At 49.7% G+C, this 15,497-nt stretch overlaps 7 protein-coding genes across 7 annotated transcripts; 3 read left to right on the top strand and 4 right to left on the bottom strand.

Moving 5' to 3' along the window:
• Nucleotides 1–249: 249 nt before the first annotated feature.
• On the bottom strand, nucleotides 250–3,210 carry optE (small oligopeptide transporter, OPT family; the record flags this gene model as incomplete). The annotated part of the gene is made up of 12 exons (XM_025536962.1): nucleotides 2,891–3,210; nucleotides 2,601–2,837; nucleotides 2,393–2,539; nucleotides 2,139–2,337; nucleotides 1,567–2,081; nucleotides 1,302–1,523; nucleotides 1,193–1,246; nucleotides 1,055–1,136; nucleotides 886–1,002; nucleotides 643–827; nucleotides 538–588; nucleotides 250–483 (listed from the first exon to the last, which is right to left on the bottom strand). The coding sequence occupies exons 1-12, from the start codon at nucleotides 3,161–3,163 to the stop codon at nucleotides 250–252; spliced, it is 2,316 nt and encodes a 771-aa protein (XP_025392165.1). The 5' UTR covers nucleotides 3,164–3,210.
• An 839-nt stretch (nucleotides 3,211–4,049) lies between these two features.
• On the top strand, nucleotides 4,050–5,611 carry BO83DRAFT_374979 (NAD(P)/FAD-dependent oxidoreductase). The gene is made up of 2 exons (XM_025530340.1): nucleotides 4,050–5,282; nucleotides 5,348–5,611. Exons 1-2 carry the CDS (start codon nucleotides 4,190–4,192, stop codon nucleotides 5,566–5,568), a joined length of 1,314 nt encoding a protein of 437 aa, XP_025392164.1. The 5' UTR covers nucleotides 4,050–4,189; the 3' UTR covers nucleotides 5,569–5,611.
• On the bottom strand, nucleotides 5,579–6,938 carry BO83DRAFT_374978 (phosphatase PAP2 family protein). Its single transcript, XM_025530339.1, has 4 exons — nucleotides 6,720–6,938; nucleotides 6,567–6,660; nucleotides 6,164–6,503; nucleotides 5,579–6,111 (listed from the first exon to the last, which is right to left on the bottom strand). Exons 1-4 carry the CDS (start codon nucleotides 6,864–6,866, stop codon nucleotides 5,739–5,741), a joined length of 954 nt encoding a protein of 317 aa, XP_025392163.1. The 5' UTR covers nucleotides 6,867–6,938; the 3' UTR covers nucleotides 5,579–5,738.
• A 231-nt stretch (nucleotides 6,939–7,169) lies between these two features.
• Nucleotides 7,170–8,015, top strand: med7 (mediator complex subunit MED7; the record flags this gene model as incomplete). The annotated part of the gene is made up of 2 exons (XM_025527229.1): nucleotides 7,170–7,433; nucleotides 7,488–8,015. The coding sequence occupies 2 exons, from the start codon at nucleotides 7,170–7,172 to the stop codon at nucleotides 8,013–8,015; spliced, it is 792 nt and encodes a 263-aa protein (XP_025392162.1).
• Nucleotides 8,016–8,868: 853 nt separating this feature from the next.
• BO83DRAFT_405421 (putative C6 transcription factor) lies at nucleotides 8,869–11,461 on the bottom strand. The gene is made up of 6 exons (XM_025533798.1): nucleotides 11,331–11,461; nucleotides 11,166–11,278; nucleotides 11,017–11,096; nucleotides 10,283–10,968; nucleotides 9,409–10,166; nucleotides 8,869–9,342 (listed from the first exon to the last, which is right to left on the bottom strand). The coding sequence occupies exons 1-6, from the start codon at nucleotides 11,427–11,429 to the stop codon at nucleotides 9,087–9,089; spliced, it is 1,992 nt and encodes a 663-aa protein (XP_025392161.1). The 5' UTR covers nucleotides 11,430–11,461; the 3' UTR covers nucleotides 8,869–9,086.
• A 322-nt stretch (nucleotides 11,462–11,783) lies between these two features.
• BO83DRAFT_304787 (sugar porter family MFS transporter) lies at nucleotides 11,784–13,704 on the bottom strand (the record flags this gene model as incomplete). The annotated part of the gene is made up of 5 exons (XM_025527235.1): nucleotides 11,784–12,026; nucleotides 12,087–12,163; nucleotides 12,220–12,565; nucleotides 12,626–13,098; nucleotides 13,179–13,704. 5 exons carry the CDS (start codon nucleotides 13,702–13,704, stop codon nucleotides 11,784–11,786), a joined length of 1,665 nt encoding a protein of 554 aa, XP_025392160.1.
• A 608-nt stretch (nucleotides 13,705–14,312) lies between these two features.
• Nucleotides 14,313–15,087, top strand: BO83DRAFT_374973 (uncharacterized protein). Its single transcript, XM_025530338.1, has one exon. It carries the CDS (start codon nucleotides 14,692–14,694, stop codon nucleotides 14,923–14,925), a length of 234 nt encoding a protein of 77 aa, XP_025392159.1. The 5' UTR covers nucleotides 14,313–14,691; the 3' UTR covers nucleotides 14,926–15,087.
• The last annotated feature ends 410 nt before the right edge of the window (nucleotides 15,088–15,497 follow it).

The raw sequence follows: 15,497 nt of genomic DNA, 5'->3' as shown, positions 1-15,497 counted from the left end.
TTCATTGTTTATACGCACGCTGAATCATGGCTTTCTATAGCAATCTGCGTAGAGGGTATCGCCTCCAGCAGCATTTCTGAGGCTCGACCAAAGTTTAACAGAATCAATCGATCAACCCAACGTTTTGGGAAAAAAACCATGCATAGCTTCATAAGTACCATATAACACCTCACAGAAACCAGTAAGGCAACGTTACCCAGTTCCCATACACCCGATAGCCCCTGTATTCTTCATGATTTCCTCCGAGTCCTACGACCATGTCGCCGGCCCAAAAGTCTCATTCCCCTTCAACTCCAGCCACGGCGTGCCCTTGCTATCCACCGTCCCACTATTGACCGTGTTACCCCACCAGTTGAAGGTAATTCCCGGGAACGTCAACGCGAAGAAGATCACAATGGCTCCAACGGCAACTCCTGAATCTAATGCTGCAGACAGCACATAATTGTACTTGGCCCACCAGTGAGGCCTGCGACCTTTGATGATCTATAGGCGGTCAGAATGTCGCACTTCAACATAACGTGAAGATAGATGACTCACCTTGTTAAAGATCAGACTGACAACAAATGCCGTAGAGTAGTTAATACCGGTCTACCGCCAACAATTAGCATAGAAAATTACTCTTGACAAGGGGGTTTTCCGTACAGCAGGAGGCAAGTTACCCGTGCCAGCAAAGAAAATCGGCCAGTGGATGGCATCCAGAAACCGGGACTTGGGGTACTTCTTGCGCAAGGCAAAGGTAATGATAGGGAGCAGTGCTCCGATCCAGAAAAAGTGCAGCAGACCGGAATAAATCTTTCCGATATTGTATAGCCTGGTAGGTCCAATAGCTGTATCATCGTCAGTGGAATACCGCGCAAGCCAAAGGAAGCGACAGAGTGGCCATACCTCCCCATAGAACGGCACTGTTGTAGTTGACCCGACCCTGCGGACAGGTAAAGTTGTCCGCTTGGTCCTCCGAGCACACGTCTTGCACATTTCCAAGCATCCAGAGCAGGACCCCGTCTGTCCAAGTCAGCGGTCGCAGCCAAAACACGAATATACGGTTTTCACTCACTCTGCGTCAAAGTTCCCAAAATGCAGGCAACCAGCTGGGCAACGAATAGTGTTCGCCGTGGGATCTTCATATACATTCCAAGCTAGAAATATGCCTCAGCAGGGAGACTTCTCAAATGCGTTCGCACAATCAACCGACCTTCATGTCTGCGCCGTAATACATGGCTTGGCTCAGCCCAGTGTACGCATAAAACTATCATTTGTCAATTACGACTTCGCAGATGAGATGTCCTGACCTGAGACCTCACCTTGAATATCAGAAGAACGAGCGGTTTCCCTTTCAGCAGATAGCCGGATACAATCTCTCCCAGAACGGTCAGACAGTTACTGTTAAGGTTTGCCACAGCATATACTGTTCCAACTGGGATCACATAAATCGCTGCCAGAGCCAACGTGATGAACAAGCCCCAGAACGGAAGCCCCGTATGCCAGACATACTGCGTCATGATCGCAAGAGCAACGATAATAACCTTTACTGTCAGCTTGTTCGAATCAGAGGGAGGTAAGGCTTACAGTCAAGGCACCGTACCACCACCATGGTACATCAGGGTACTGGGAAAGTAGCCTGGCATGGATATCCTTTTTGTTCTCTCCCCGGAAAGTCTGAATGATATCTTTCGTATGATAAAGAAGCACGTGCGTGATCAAACACGTCAGGACTGCAAAACCTACGCCGTAACTCAAGGAGAAGGTCACAGGCAGGAAAAGGGGGCTATACGCTTTGTACTTGTCCTCATCAAAGACTCCTTCGCTGTTCAGGATACGACTCGAGTCGTAAATACCTCCCGTATTGCCATATGCATCAGAGCTCGTGAGAGGGAGATACGCTGTATACCACGTGTTGGTATAGTAAAGGATTGGGGCCGCCACGGCGTATATCAGAAACCAACCCGCAAAGACATTGGCCTGCGCCCAGTACGGGATGGTCAAGGGAGATGTGTTATACGCAATCTGGCTCCAATCAAATGTCGTGGGCATATATCCTAGACCCGTGGTCATACCGAAGAGATTGTTGACGACCTTATTGTCTAGATATCATGTTAGTTCGGAGCCCTTCTTTCGAGTCAGGATATATCCCAACATACTAGGAGCTGCCCAGCAAATGAAGGCAAAGGTACTCAGTCCAGTAAAAATATATCCAGGAAACCAATACCAGCAGAAACTTCCAATGCAGACAATAAGGAAGAACCGGTATCGCGAGATTTTCCAGCCGTCGGCGATTGGGTTCGCTCCACTGTGCAGTGTTTGAAAGAGGGCTGCGTTTGCCAGTGTCGAAGGCCAAATCTGAGCGGATCTGGTTAGTGTAGATCTTCCCAGAGTTTGTCCTCCCCACACTTACCATTTGAGGCGGCTCAATGATGTATCTGTATGACAGCCCAGCAAGCCCAAGACCAAACAACTGCATCGACAGCGATAGCAAGATCTGATACCCTACAGGTGTTGACATCTTGAGATACACCTTTTGTGCCTGGATAATCGCACTTGCCTACCACATATGTCAGTGTCTCCTACCCACTCTGGCCACTCTGTGACTTGAGACAACTCACCCAAGATTGGTTGAAACTGAGGTTAGACATGATCGTGATCACCGCATGCTCTTTAATATTGAAGTGGTGGTCCGGATTTATGTTCAAGTCCCAGCGCCCAAACAAGCGTACCTTCATGATAGGCAGGGCTTTGGCAAAGAAACACCCCACGGGGTAACTAAGCAGCTGCGCTACCAATGAAGTAATTGTCACACTAGGATATCGCATAGAGAAGAATTGATTGACGCCTGTACCAAGCTTTGAATAGAGTCAGTGTGCTAGATACAATTATATGTCTCTTGGGTACCTACAAGGGTGAAGACAACCCCCAAAAACCACATCCGAAATGTGTTAACTGGTAACGTAGGGTCATCGGTGTTTGGAACATTGGCTCGCACTTCCAGGTATGGAGAGTTGTCCGAGTCGATAGTAAATTCAACATTGCTGCTGTCGCCAAGGGCAATGTCTAGGGCATCTGCACTGGCCACGGGCTTCTTGGAAATGCCGTCGTCGCGCAATGTAGGGTCCCCCGCATATTCCTCAACGTCTGCATCGTGGGAGGTCTCTGTCCTATAGCGAGTCATGACACTGCTATCAGGCACTCAAAGGTTGCCGGGTCCCTTGAAGAATGAATTTTGAAAGGGTTTTAGAGACTGTTCCCGATGCCACTGGGAAGTGGCCATTCTTCCCTTTTATAACGGGATACTGCCGGCTTGGCTTCTTCCGGCATCTCATATCAACGGACTTTCATGTCGCTGTGAAGATAGGGCCCGAGGGCAGCGATGAGATAGAGTATACAGTGTACGGTAGGCTTATCCCCGTAGGACATCCTGCCTGGGTGCAGAGGCAAGAGACTAAGAACTTGGAGAAGTGAAGAAGTAGATATGCGGCAACGCCTGCTATTGGACCCATGACAAGCTCAAAGCAAGCCACAAGACGATTGTACGGGTGGGAAATAATAAGGTAAGGTCCAAGCGAACGAATAGCCGGTATGCATCTAGTGGCTAACACTTTGTTGCGACCAGCCCAAAGTCTGGTCATGCTGGTGCTATCTCGCATTTAGGCTAATGCAGCCCTCTGTTCCATCCGCCAGTATCTAGCATAATTTCGTGGCGATGATTCGACATGCCAACTACCGGCGGGGAGGGGGCTCTCGGTCTTGCTCCGCACACACTTCGGATTGGTTGGCCGACGTCGGCGGAGTGGCGGGCCATTCAAGCACGCAAAGATAAAGCTAGGATTGGAGTTTGAGCTTCGGTGGGCCAGGATAAGACGCGTTGGACAGTGCACGCGGGGGGAGAATTTGTGTTTATCGGTCCCATAGGGTAACCGGGCGGTCGCTACCGCTCGATAAACACCGCGTGGACCTTCCTGCCTATCGGTGGGTAAGACAAGCCCGACATCTGATGATTCATTGCCCTGGTCGTCGCCATTGTAGTACTGTAGTATAAATGCCACGTCTCGTATAATCTTCATAGGATCCTCTTATCCCGTCAACGAGTTGCTTCACTTGGAAAGCTGTGCAGGTCAAGAGCCATCCAATTGGTGCGGCATAGCGATCTCTTTTTCAACCCCTCCAGCATCGTTGACCGCGCCCAAAATACATCGCAATGGCAATCACCAAATCTTCCTCCATTTTGATTGTTGGTGCGGGCACCTGGGGCTGCTCTACTGCCCTACACCTGGCTCGCAGAGGCTACACCAATGTGACTGTCCTGGATCCTTACCCTGTCCCCTCCGCTATTTCTGCAGGAAACGACGTCAACAAAGTCATTTCTTCCGGCCAATACAGCAACAGAAAAGATGAGATTGAGGTGAACGAGCTTCTGGGAGAACAAGCGTTCCAAGGATGGAAAAACGACCCTCTCTTCCAGCCCTACTACCACGATGTCGGCCTCCTCATGTCGGCGTGCACATCAGCTGGCCTGGACCGCCTTGGTGTCCGAGTAAGGCCCGAAGCCGACCCGAATTTGGTGGAGATGTCGCGGCCAGAACAATTCCGTGATCTTGCTCCTGCTGTGCTCAAGGGAGATTTCCCTGGGTGGAAGGGTTACTTTCTTCGCTCCGGTGCCGGCTGGGCTCATGCCCGGAATGCTCTCGTCGCTGCCGCCAGGGAAGCACAGAGACTTGGTGTCAAGTTCATTGCTGGTTCGCCGGCAGGCAGAGTCATCACCCTTATTTTCGAGAACAATGATGTGAAGGGTGCCGTTACTGCTGATGGCAAAATCTGGCGTGCGGAGCAGACGATCCTGTGTGCTGGTGCAAGTGCCGGGCAGTTCTTGGACTTCAAGGACCAGCTGCGCCCAACTGCTTGGACGCTTGTACATATCGCTCTGAAGCCTGAGGAGCGCGCACAATACAAGAACATGCCCGTCATCTTCAATATTGAAAAGGGCTTCTTCTTTGAGCCAGATGAGGAGCGCGGGGAGATCAAGATCTGCGATGAGCATCCCGGGTACACAAACATGGTCCGATCACAAGATGGGAAGCTGCAAAGTCTTCCCTTCGAGAAGACACAAGTGCCCCTGGAGTCCGAGAAGAGGGTTCGCGCTCTTCTCAGAGAAACTGTGCCGCAATTGGCAGACCGTCCGTTCAGCTTCGCGAGAATATGCTGGTGTGCAGACACCGCTAACCGCGAATTCATCATTGACCGTCACCCACAGCACAAATCATTGATTCTGGGATGTGGTGCTTCTGGCAGAGGTAAGACGCCACGCCATGGGCCCCAAAAAAGATGCATTTCAGTAACTAACACGCACCATTAATAGGCTACAAATACCTACCGTCCATCGGGAGTCTGATTGTCGACGCCATGGAGGGCAAAGTTCCTCAGAAGGTCCACGATCTGATCAAATGGAGCCCAGAAATCGCTTCGGATAGAAACTGGAGCGACACTCTGGGACGATTTGGAGGCCCCAACAAGGTGATGGACTTCCACGACGTCAAGGAATGGACCAATGTACAGCATAGGGACATTTCCAAATTGTAAGAATAGGTATGAGTAATGAATATCCAAAATTGACAACATTGAGCGCACAATACAATAAAATCTCTACCACAAGGGCGAGTGTCCAGAGTAACGGTACATAACAACACAAAAATCTAGGGTATCACAGAAAGAAACAGGATGGGTGAAAATGTGGCAAATGGCATCTACGCCTAAGAGGATGTAGATTCTGCAAGTTGATATGACTCCCGAGCATCCCACTGACGCGCAACAGATGCTGAGCCTGGAAGCTGCTGTTCCTCATCACCAGGCAGTTTGGAGAATCCATCTGGTCCGATGATATCGTCTCTCCCATATGGGCAGTCGCAGGTTACTGACCGAAGGGCTGGATAATAGCGTCGGTACGAGAAATAGGCTACCATCAACCCAAGTAGCGATCCACAAGTAACATCATATACATCATGGCGGTAGTCGTCCAGGCGAGAGATAGCAACTAACAAAGCGCAGAGAAGCGGAGCAAAGGCTACGAGGCAGCGACAGAGGTCGGTCCTCGGTCTGAACACGTGCATTTGACCGGAAAGGAACCTGGGTAAACGATTAGCGCTATTCTATGGGTTGTCGCGGCATACAAGCTTACAGTGACATATAACCGAGCCCACCAAATGAGAAGCTACTGTGGCCACTGGGGAAACTCCTCCATCCTTCTTGGAGGATGTGCTCGTTGGTTTGAGTACACACCGTCCATGGGACCAGCAAGTCCTTGGGGGTCCCTTTCCTTGGTAGACAGCGAGAAATTAGATCAGGGCGAGGTCGTCCAGCGGCATTCTTGATAATATCGGTAATAAGGCTCGTTAGCATAAGCGCGATGAGAAAGCCCAACAAGGTCACTTGGACCTTGTGAGGGTAGGGACGGAACACGGCTGCCCAGGCGAGGAGGATAAGGAACGGAATGACCCCAGCATAAATGATAGACCAAACTGTAAACCGATAGTAAGTATCGAGGCAAAGTCGACGTCGACAGGGCAGGTGCAGTATCTCACCGACGGGAACTCTCTCCACAACAGCGAAGGGATACTGGATACTTTTATTATCGAGGGAGAACATGCGATGAAATGGTGTCGCAAATATCTGAATCTGCAAGAGACGTCCTGATTAGTGCATGAACCACACTAGAGGCAGGTCTGAAGACGTACCAGTATCCAGGCAGCTACAATGCACGCCAGCGCGACAGCGTCGACGACCGGGTACGAGCGCTGATACAAGCGGGACATTGTGCTAGTTGCTTCTCTCACTGGAGAGCGGGGGCTTGCTGAGCCAGCAGCAAGTCCACTGCGAGGCATTTTGTGGCGCTCAGTTCGTATCTACAGCGCTCATGAGACACCAGCGAAGAGTCAGCGCCCGGCTGGATAAAGTAGTTGGTAAGTTGCGCAGCGGAGGCCGTAGTTAGTGGATGGTGAACAGGAAGAGCAAGTGACCGCCTGGCATGAGCACGGGCCAACAACACCGGACATCTCCGCATTGCGCCGACTCAACTGTCCACATTCTTTCCTGCATTCACCTCTTGATCTCGTGTCCATCGCGTGCTACCAATTACTCCGACTCAACCATCGCACTACAGCTGTCAATTTCGCGGAAAAAGAACCATGGCTGATGCCGCACAGCAACGGACGCTCGCGACTGCCTTTGCCCCGCCGCCTCCGCTATGGAAACACTTCACGCCCGATAATCTGAAGAGGCTCGAGGAGGTCAAGAAAGAGGCATCCAAAGGTGAAGATGGGAAACCGCAGAAAAAGAAATGGTCACCTGCCGAATTGCGCGCTCTTGATCTGCCACCAGAGCTTCGGCTTCTCGTACCACCAGCGATCCCTGACACCGGTCATTACAGCGTGTTCGGAGAGCTTCAGAACGTAAGCTTTCGATCATTGCCTCGCTGTAACTCTGCTAATCACACATCACTACAGCTTTCAACTGCTTTACCGTCCCTGAAAGATCAAGGCATCACCCAGCTGTACCCGTCCTCGTCTCCGGCAGATACCGACCGTCAATCGCCCTCGGAGCCATCCCGGCCGCTCAACCACGCATACTACCTCCTCAAAATCAGCAAATCTCTCCTTTTGAACTTCCTCGAATTCGTCGGCGTTCTATCCGTATCCCCGGAGCAGTTTGAATCCAAAGTCGAGGACCTGCGCAATCTCTTCATCAACGCACATCATCTCTTGAATTTGTACAGACCACACCAAGCTAGGGAATCCCTAATCATGATGATGGAAGAGCAATTGAGTCGAACCAAGGAAGAAATTCAGCAGATGGACAAACTGAAGGCTGAGATCACGGGTGTTTTGGAACGGTTAGAAGCAGATGGCATCGCTGCGCAGTCACATCCCCAGCAGACCGACGAGGACGGCAAAAAGGACTCGGAAACAAGTCCAAAGACCATCGAAGAAGCACGGTTAATATGGGATCTTTTGGACGGGAAGATTGAAGGTTGAAGGTCTCGAATGCCGATAACCTCGTGCACATCCGGAAACCACCACGAGGGAGCTATTAGCTTCTGCTACATCACCTGCCATTCTACGGTTCAGATGCAGATCAGGACCATGTCAATTCTGGTGGAAATATGACCGAATTGCGAAATCTACGAGCTATACGTCTATACTGTCGCGACCAAGTCTGCACTGAGACCGCTCAACGAGGGCCGGCGATCAAGCCAAATACAGGTACATTCAGTTCCACAGTGACCAATGTCCGAGCATCCAAACATTACATACGCGCTTCACTGGCACCACAGACCGGAAAGCATCCACTTTTCGATACCCATAAATTCCACACTGCGGTCGGGAACAACATGGTTCCGTGAAGATCACGTGCGGCGCTAACGGCGCGCGTTTAAATTCCCACCAAATTTTCTCCCGCAACTTTTCTTCACGCATACAACAAGAAGATTCGACAATGGCCAAGCTAGTCTTCGAGGACTGAGCGGTATTGCAAAGCTTAATGATGCTTCACATGCTGCTCAATCCTCTGGATCAACATTTTGGTCTAATTGTCATTCACAAGACTATTTGGTAAGTCGAGCAATATGTCTCCTACTCTGGCTTATATGATGATTTGCGTATTATCTTTGTTTCAACCCCATCTGAAAGTACAAAATGTACTCTTTGATTATAACTGCGCATATAATATCTGAAATAAGCTTTACTGCTTTTGTTGCTTTGCTTGCAATCACAAAAGAATGTTTGAACTGTCTTGCTGACTTTGTTCAAGTTCTAGGTTTTTCACTTATATTACTATCATGATAATCCATATAAATATAATATTTCTGAAACCGAAAAATTTTCTCCTCGTAAACAAATATAAAAGTCCTCTATACAATGTAGCCATTCGCGTCCGCTTACCCATATTCCATAACACACCCAATGTTGAATCCCTCCTTGGGCGCCCCCTAACAGTCATCCCTTCCAAAAACAATATAACCAAACGCCAAGCCAAGTCTTCTCTAACTGTATAAACCCTGTACCCCCACCCATAGAGCATAAATAATCCCATATATGAACCCATTCTTAACCAGAACGCTCATGCCACGCTTTCTCAATCGCACAACTAGCCAGTCTATGCAACTCAGCCACAAAATCCGCAATCATCTTGATATGCACGATTTCATTGACTGAGGACGGTTGGCGCAGGAAAATCCTTTCCAGCATACTCATTGCCGTTTTGAGTAGGCCGAGATCTTTGGTGGCCTGGGGATCGGAGGGGTTTTGGAGGATGTTGCAAAAGATGGCTAGCAGGGCGGACATGGGGTAGAAGATGAGGGTCCTGAATATATCGTTGTTAGTTAAGGGTATCGGTGAAGAGGTTTGGTGGGGAGGAAGAGGAACGTACCAGAATATACCGTCAATCAGGACATGTTCTGATGCTTGAAGGTAGAGTAGTGTTGAACGACTGGCTTCGACGGACAGAGCTAAGCTGGAGTTGACGCCGTGCATGATTCCACCTTCTTCTTTGGACCAGTCCCTGCATCGACCACTGGCTTGGTGGATGATTGTCATGCAGAGGTGGTAATTTAGTCGCAGTATGACTGAATGCATGTTGGCGTTTGGGTCGGGCGTTTCTTTCACAAAGGATAATGTAGGTCGCCATGCTAGAGGTATCGACAGTCTCCATTTTTCGAGCTCGTCGTCCAGTTCGCGGATTTCCTTCAGGATCTCGGCGTCCGTTTTCTTCAGACCTTTGAAAGAGTACAGGGCGTTGTAGGCTCGAGCCTTGATTATACTCAGGCGGATGTCCACTGGGAAGACTGGATCTTCGGGCATGTCTTCTGGAGGTATTTGCCGGCAGTCGAGCGGGAAGTTGAAGAGATTCTCACTGTAACTGGCGGGTATTGTCAAGTCACAGTTATCTTCCGTAAATAGCTGGGGCTGTCCAGTCCGAAGGGACACATCTTTTTCAATGGTGTAACCAAGCCAGAAGAGATATCGGATTTGTCTCTGTGACCTCATGGCGATCTCGTTTTGCGGCGTCTCCGGATCTTCTGGCATTGAACTAGTAGTGTGTCCACCCAATACGAAAACCATGCGTGCTGCAATTGAACCGTAGTAGCTGGCTGACTGTAAGTTGCCGGTTACTAGCTCGAAGAGTGACTATCAATGAAGTCAGCGAATGAGAAAGTATTTCTAGAGACTTGGGATGTGTGGTTCTAGAGCAACCAAAATCTAAGGGCACAGAGGCCAAGCGGGCTTAGAGGATTAGGACTCACCATCATCGATATCACCTGTAGCCCCTCCACCGAAGCAGACTCTTGCAAAACCTGAGGCACTAAGCATTGTGCCCTCGTGAAGTAGGTCTCACTGTTAAGAGGGGCAAGCTTTCGGAACTCATGCTCGAATTCAAGAGGTGGTACTAGAGAGGTAAAGGCAGCAAAGGCAAGCACACATGCCTTGGTGCTCACTTTTCCATACGGAAGCCTGGTTCGTGGTTGCTGATAAGCGTTCTCAATAGTCTCCTTGAAAAGGACAGGATCCACAACTGGAAATATACGCCTTACGAAGGACATACAAAACAGCCTGAAGTAAGTGTCTATAACGTTTCGATCAGGCAGCTCGAATACGCTTTCGGGATGAGGATTCATCGCCAGCGCATTGGATGTTAATGCCCGTTGTCTTTCCCACAGCGGCTTGCTGGAACCGACTAACTTGCTGAGCGCAATATTCTGTCCGGTCCGTGATTGAACCCATTGTTTGCCCTCTGGGAGCAGTAACGGAATGCCCGTGAACAGGTTGATGCATCCCAACTCGCGACCTGCGAAATGTAGAGGTACCGAAGAAGAACCCGACTTCTCATTGAAAGTCGAAGATTCTCTCGAAAATTCGTGGGTGTATTCAGAAGAACGCGACCCTATAGGAGACTCATGATAATCCATACTAGGTGGTGTTGCAGAAGGAGCTGTGTATGTTAGTAGATGGAGATTAGACACTGACCCGGCATACTGACTAGGCTCTTTGAGAAGGTTCTCCGTAAGAAACTTTTCTATGCGCTCAATTCGCTCAGCCAGCCCGGACGTTTCTTTCTCTCTAGATCAAGATACATTGTCAGATGAGGCTCCAGCAACTATCTTCTTTAGTAGAGGACAAGCGTTATACCCTTTTGTATCGCTCTTGGCTTTACGCTTCCGAGTAATGACCCGGTTAAAGGTACATGGAATGTCATGATGACTGCACCAATTACACTGAGGCACAGCCGCATCACACTTGATCTACAGATGGTCAAAAATTTACTCCGAAGCACGTTCAGAGAGCGAGACCGACCTTTCTTTTGTAGCATGAATCGCAGGCCCTCGATATACGCTTCCTATGCTTCTGGGAGTCTTCTTCCGACCTGTCAGCAGGTGCCGGAGAGTGATACATGTTATGTGACGTCCGCAAGGAACATATATGCCGTAGTAGATCAGTAGTCTTGAAAGGAGAAGGCAATAGCAAGGAGATAGGAAGCTGACGGATGTGCCGAAGGCGACAAGCTTCCGACCCGCTGACAAACACGCAACTGTGGGCCGGAATTACCTGGTTAGTAAGCGGACATAAGGATGGTCCGGACCCAATCTTCCGACAAGAATAGCAATCAGTAATCTACACAACGTTGCAAAATTCATTTCACGTCACTCATAAATTCGTAAGTCCTAACTTAACAGTCATGTTATACACAAAGAATTGAACTGCACTGGATCTACCAGTAGATCAGTGTAACCGTCTTCACAGGCAACATTAGGCCTCTATCACGACCTGCTCCTCCTCCTCATGCAACAGGTCTGCCTCGATAGCACGTCTACGAGCCTGTTCTGCTTCGCTCGAGTTATCCTTGAAGACCTGATCCATCTCTTCCAGAGACCTGCCCTTTGTCTCAGGGACGAAGAAGAGTGTCCATACGAAGGCCAGCGAACAGAAGACTGCAAAGAATACGTAGGCGCCGTATCCGGTATCTTCAACAAGCGGCGGCGTGATCAAGCCCTAGTAAACATTCGTATTAGTACTGCCCTGTATCTTGCTGTTATTTCAAGGTTGACTCACAATAATAAAGTTGTTCAGCCAGTTAGAGCAGGTTGAGAGGGCCACACCCTTGGCACGGAGAGAAGAAGGGAAGACCTCTGCGATAAGTTAGACACGCGTGGCATCTCAACGTTGATTGGGGGCAGATACTTACCAGCTGGCAGCGCCCATCCTACTGGACCCCATGAGCCACCAAAAGCAACCATATATAAAAGTAGAAGAGCGACGCTGGCCCAACCCTGTGCGCGATGTGCGGGCCAGTTGTCGGAGTAGAGGCCAACCAAGACGGCCACGATGATATGGCAGATTGCCATGATAGCTACACCCCAAAGCAGAAGAGCCCGACGACCGAATTTATCCATGGTGGGAATACTGGTGATCACACCCACCAGCTGTCCCACGTTCACGATACCCGCCATCAGGAGTTGCATGCTGTAGTCTAGACCCATCGTCTCGAACAGTGTAGGTGCGTAGTAAATGAGGGCATTGATTCCAACGAACTGTCCCCGAATTTATTAGTTGCTTTCCGGGATGATTTTCTGAGGCATCTTGCTGCTCACCTGTTGGAAGAACATCATCATGACACCAATGTGCGTTCTCCGCCAGCAACCCTTTTTGAAGCAATCGGCCCAGCATGCCAGATCGAGCAAGATTGCATTCTTGATTCCACCACCTTGCAGATTGGGGTGCTTTTCTGCGTTGAGTTCCTGATGGAAGCGAACCTCGGCTTTGATGTCCAGAAGCTCCTGTCGGACGCGCTTATCGGATGGAGGCAACTGACGCAGCTTCGATAGACTCTGAAGAGCCTCCTGGACCCTTCCTTTAGCAACAAGCCATCTTGGAGAGAAAGGCAGTACAATAACACCCGCCGATAAGATGAAACCCGGGATCAACTGCAGCAGGAAGGGAAGGCGCCACGCCCACTCTCCAGACATGAACCTAGTACCATAGGTGATCCAGTATGCAATGACGATTCCAAGAACGATGAACAATTCTTCCATGACCAGAAGTGTACCACGGCACTCGGGAGGACCTATTGAAAATTACAGGTCAGCTGACGCTCAATGTACAAGTCATGAAAGCAGCCCGGTATGGAACAGTCATCATACTCACTAATTTCGGAGATATACAAGGGAGCCACCATTGACAGCATACCAATCCCCACACCACCAATCAGTCGTGCGACAGTCAACATGGCATAGTCAACCGCTGCTGTCTGCAATACTGATCCAACCGTGAAAATGCAAACTGCGACGATGATCGAATAACGGCGAGAGATTTTGTCCGCGATCCAACCCTGGTTCATGGCACCAAGGAATGCTCCTAGCTCGATCATTGCTGTCATCAAACCTTTCCAAAAGCCGGAGTTCACCTCGGGGAAACGCTCCAAGAATTGGTCCATAACCAGAATGACCGAGACTACACCTTGATCATACCCAAATGTGAGACCTCCCAGCGTCGAGCAAGCAGCACACATGAGGACGAATGGGTTTGCTATGAGTCCCCTAATACCTGGGGGTCCATAAGGTTCCCTTTCGGGGAGAGGGTCCTCTGCATGGTGAGCAATGCCCCCCTGGATGGATGAACGACCATCCGGGGACAGCTCCTTTGTAGGATCTATAGGCTTCTTATCCATCATGGGATATGAAAAAGGGAGTAAAAAAGAGGAGAGATGATTGATTTCAAGGAGAAGAGGGATGGGTGTAGGCCCAGCTTGATCGCAAAAGCGATGCCTGTTGTCGCTATTGAGATAGCGCGTGAGTAGATTTACAGTTGATTGACCAAGAAAGCAAAGAGGAGACGCGAGTTATACCGCAGCTTATATAGATACATCAATTGACTACAATTAACCCGGCCAGCCAACCAGAAGGAACCAGATGCCCAAGGAAATCAAGAGGCCGGGAAGCGACATGATTCGCAGTGAACAAGCACGGTAGGATTCGGACGATTCCATAGCCATGAAGCAGAAGGGGGGAGAAGAAAAGAACCCTAAGCTGCGATCTGCAGGCCAATGTCGAATCGTAATGTCTGGGTGAAAGTGGGCCGGCGGGCGGAGACCGTCAGGGAAGTGTGAGAAGTGGAGGTGGTGAGGCCAAAACTGTGGTCCGGTTTAGCGTATCGCAGTCACCCTGGTTCGAATCCACTAGAAAAGCGCAGGCATGGGATGGAACTACATGGAAGAAAAGCCGGTTTGGCTCTTAGAGAGAGCAAACAATTTCTTTCAATTCAGAGGATATATAGCAATCTTGACAAGCTCACCAAGATTTAACCTTGCATGTCATGTCTGATACTTTGTGACTAGATGATTCGTTTGGTTTCCCGATTGAGGAAAGCAGAACATCCCGTGACAGCAACACGTGCGGACATCACCATCTCGCATTCCGGCCAGATGAGCGAATTGACGAAAGTCTCACTCTGTCTCACCCAGTTTTAGTGCCGGAGGAAAGCCGTCCTGTCTGGGAATCGGTTGTCTCCCAGCTACTTACTACTGTGGTACAGAATACAAACCCCAGGATTACCTTTAGGATGGCTCCGCATCCGCATGGCTACCGGCCCGCTATTAAACGCATGGTCGAATGAGCTGGACGCATGAGATTTCCCCAATATATGCTCGATAAGACACCCCATGTCCTCGTCATCGTACTTCAACACAGCCGTGGATCATATACTGACATCTTCATGGATGATGCCTCTTCAGTCTGCCAATCACAAGGTTTTCTGGGATGTCCGAAAGCGGGTGCAGGAGGTGGTGCCGCAGGAGCTACTACCAGCATTTACTCAGTACTACATCATCTTAAACGGCGGAATGCGGCAATCGAAGCGGAAGCCATCAGGTCGAAAGCCGATCAGCGGTATTTGATAGATGGGCCAATCCAAGGGAAGGTTAACCAAAGTAGCCGTGTAGGTTACCGGAAGAAGATACATCCAGTTGTAGCTTGACTTGGCTTGGGGATGTTCGGGCCCAAAAACCCAAAATGCGCGCTTTCTTATTTAGCAGGATAGGTATACATTAATGAAGGAACATTATCACTGCGTATCCGTCGTGAGTTGGGGATCGGTCATTCCGACCATCCAGCGGTCATGATCATGAGAGATCGATGCCTGAAGGGAAGAGTCCCGTGATGATAAACCGGGTATTTCACACCCATCGCTGCCTTAAGTAGTAACTTAAGTAACTTAGTAGTAACGTTACGGCGAAAAGAAAGGGCAGCTGCCCCTCCGTCGGGCGGGCGTGACGTGACGCTCTCCAAACTCACCCCCCAGAAAGAGTCACTCCCCTTCAATATCTTCATTCCTTCTTTTCCTCCCTCTCGATAGCCCACCAGCTTCTCATTTTTACCTCCCGTGTCTCTCTCTCTCTCTCGATAATCAGCAGCTGTATCTCTCCCCACGGGGATTTAAACTTCACCATTAGCTCCTGGCAAATCGGCC

This window comes from Aspergillus eucalypticola, assembly GCF_003184535.1.
Source record: "Aspergillus eucalypticola CBS 122712 chromosome Unknown BO83scaffold_3, whole genome shotgun sequence".
NCBI classification, from domain to species: Eukaryota; Fungi; Ascomycota; class Eurotiomycetes; order Eurotiales; family Aspergillaceae; genus Aspergillus; species Aspergillus eucalypticola.
The sequence above is the reverse complement of the archived record's forward strand: the minus strand, read 5'-3'. Positions and strand labels throughout refer to the sequence as shown.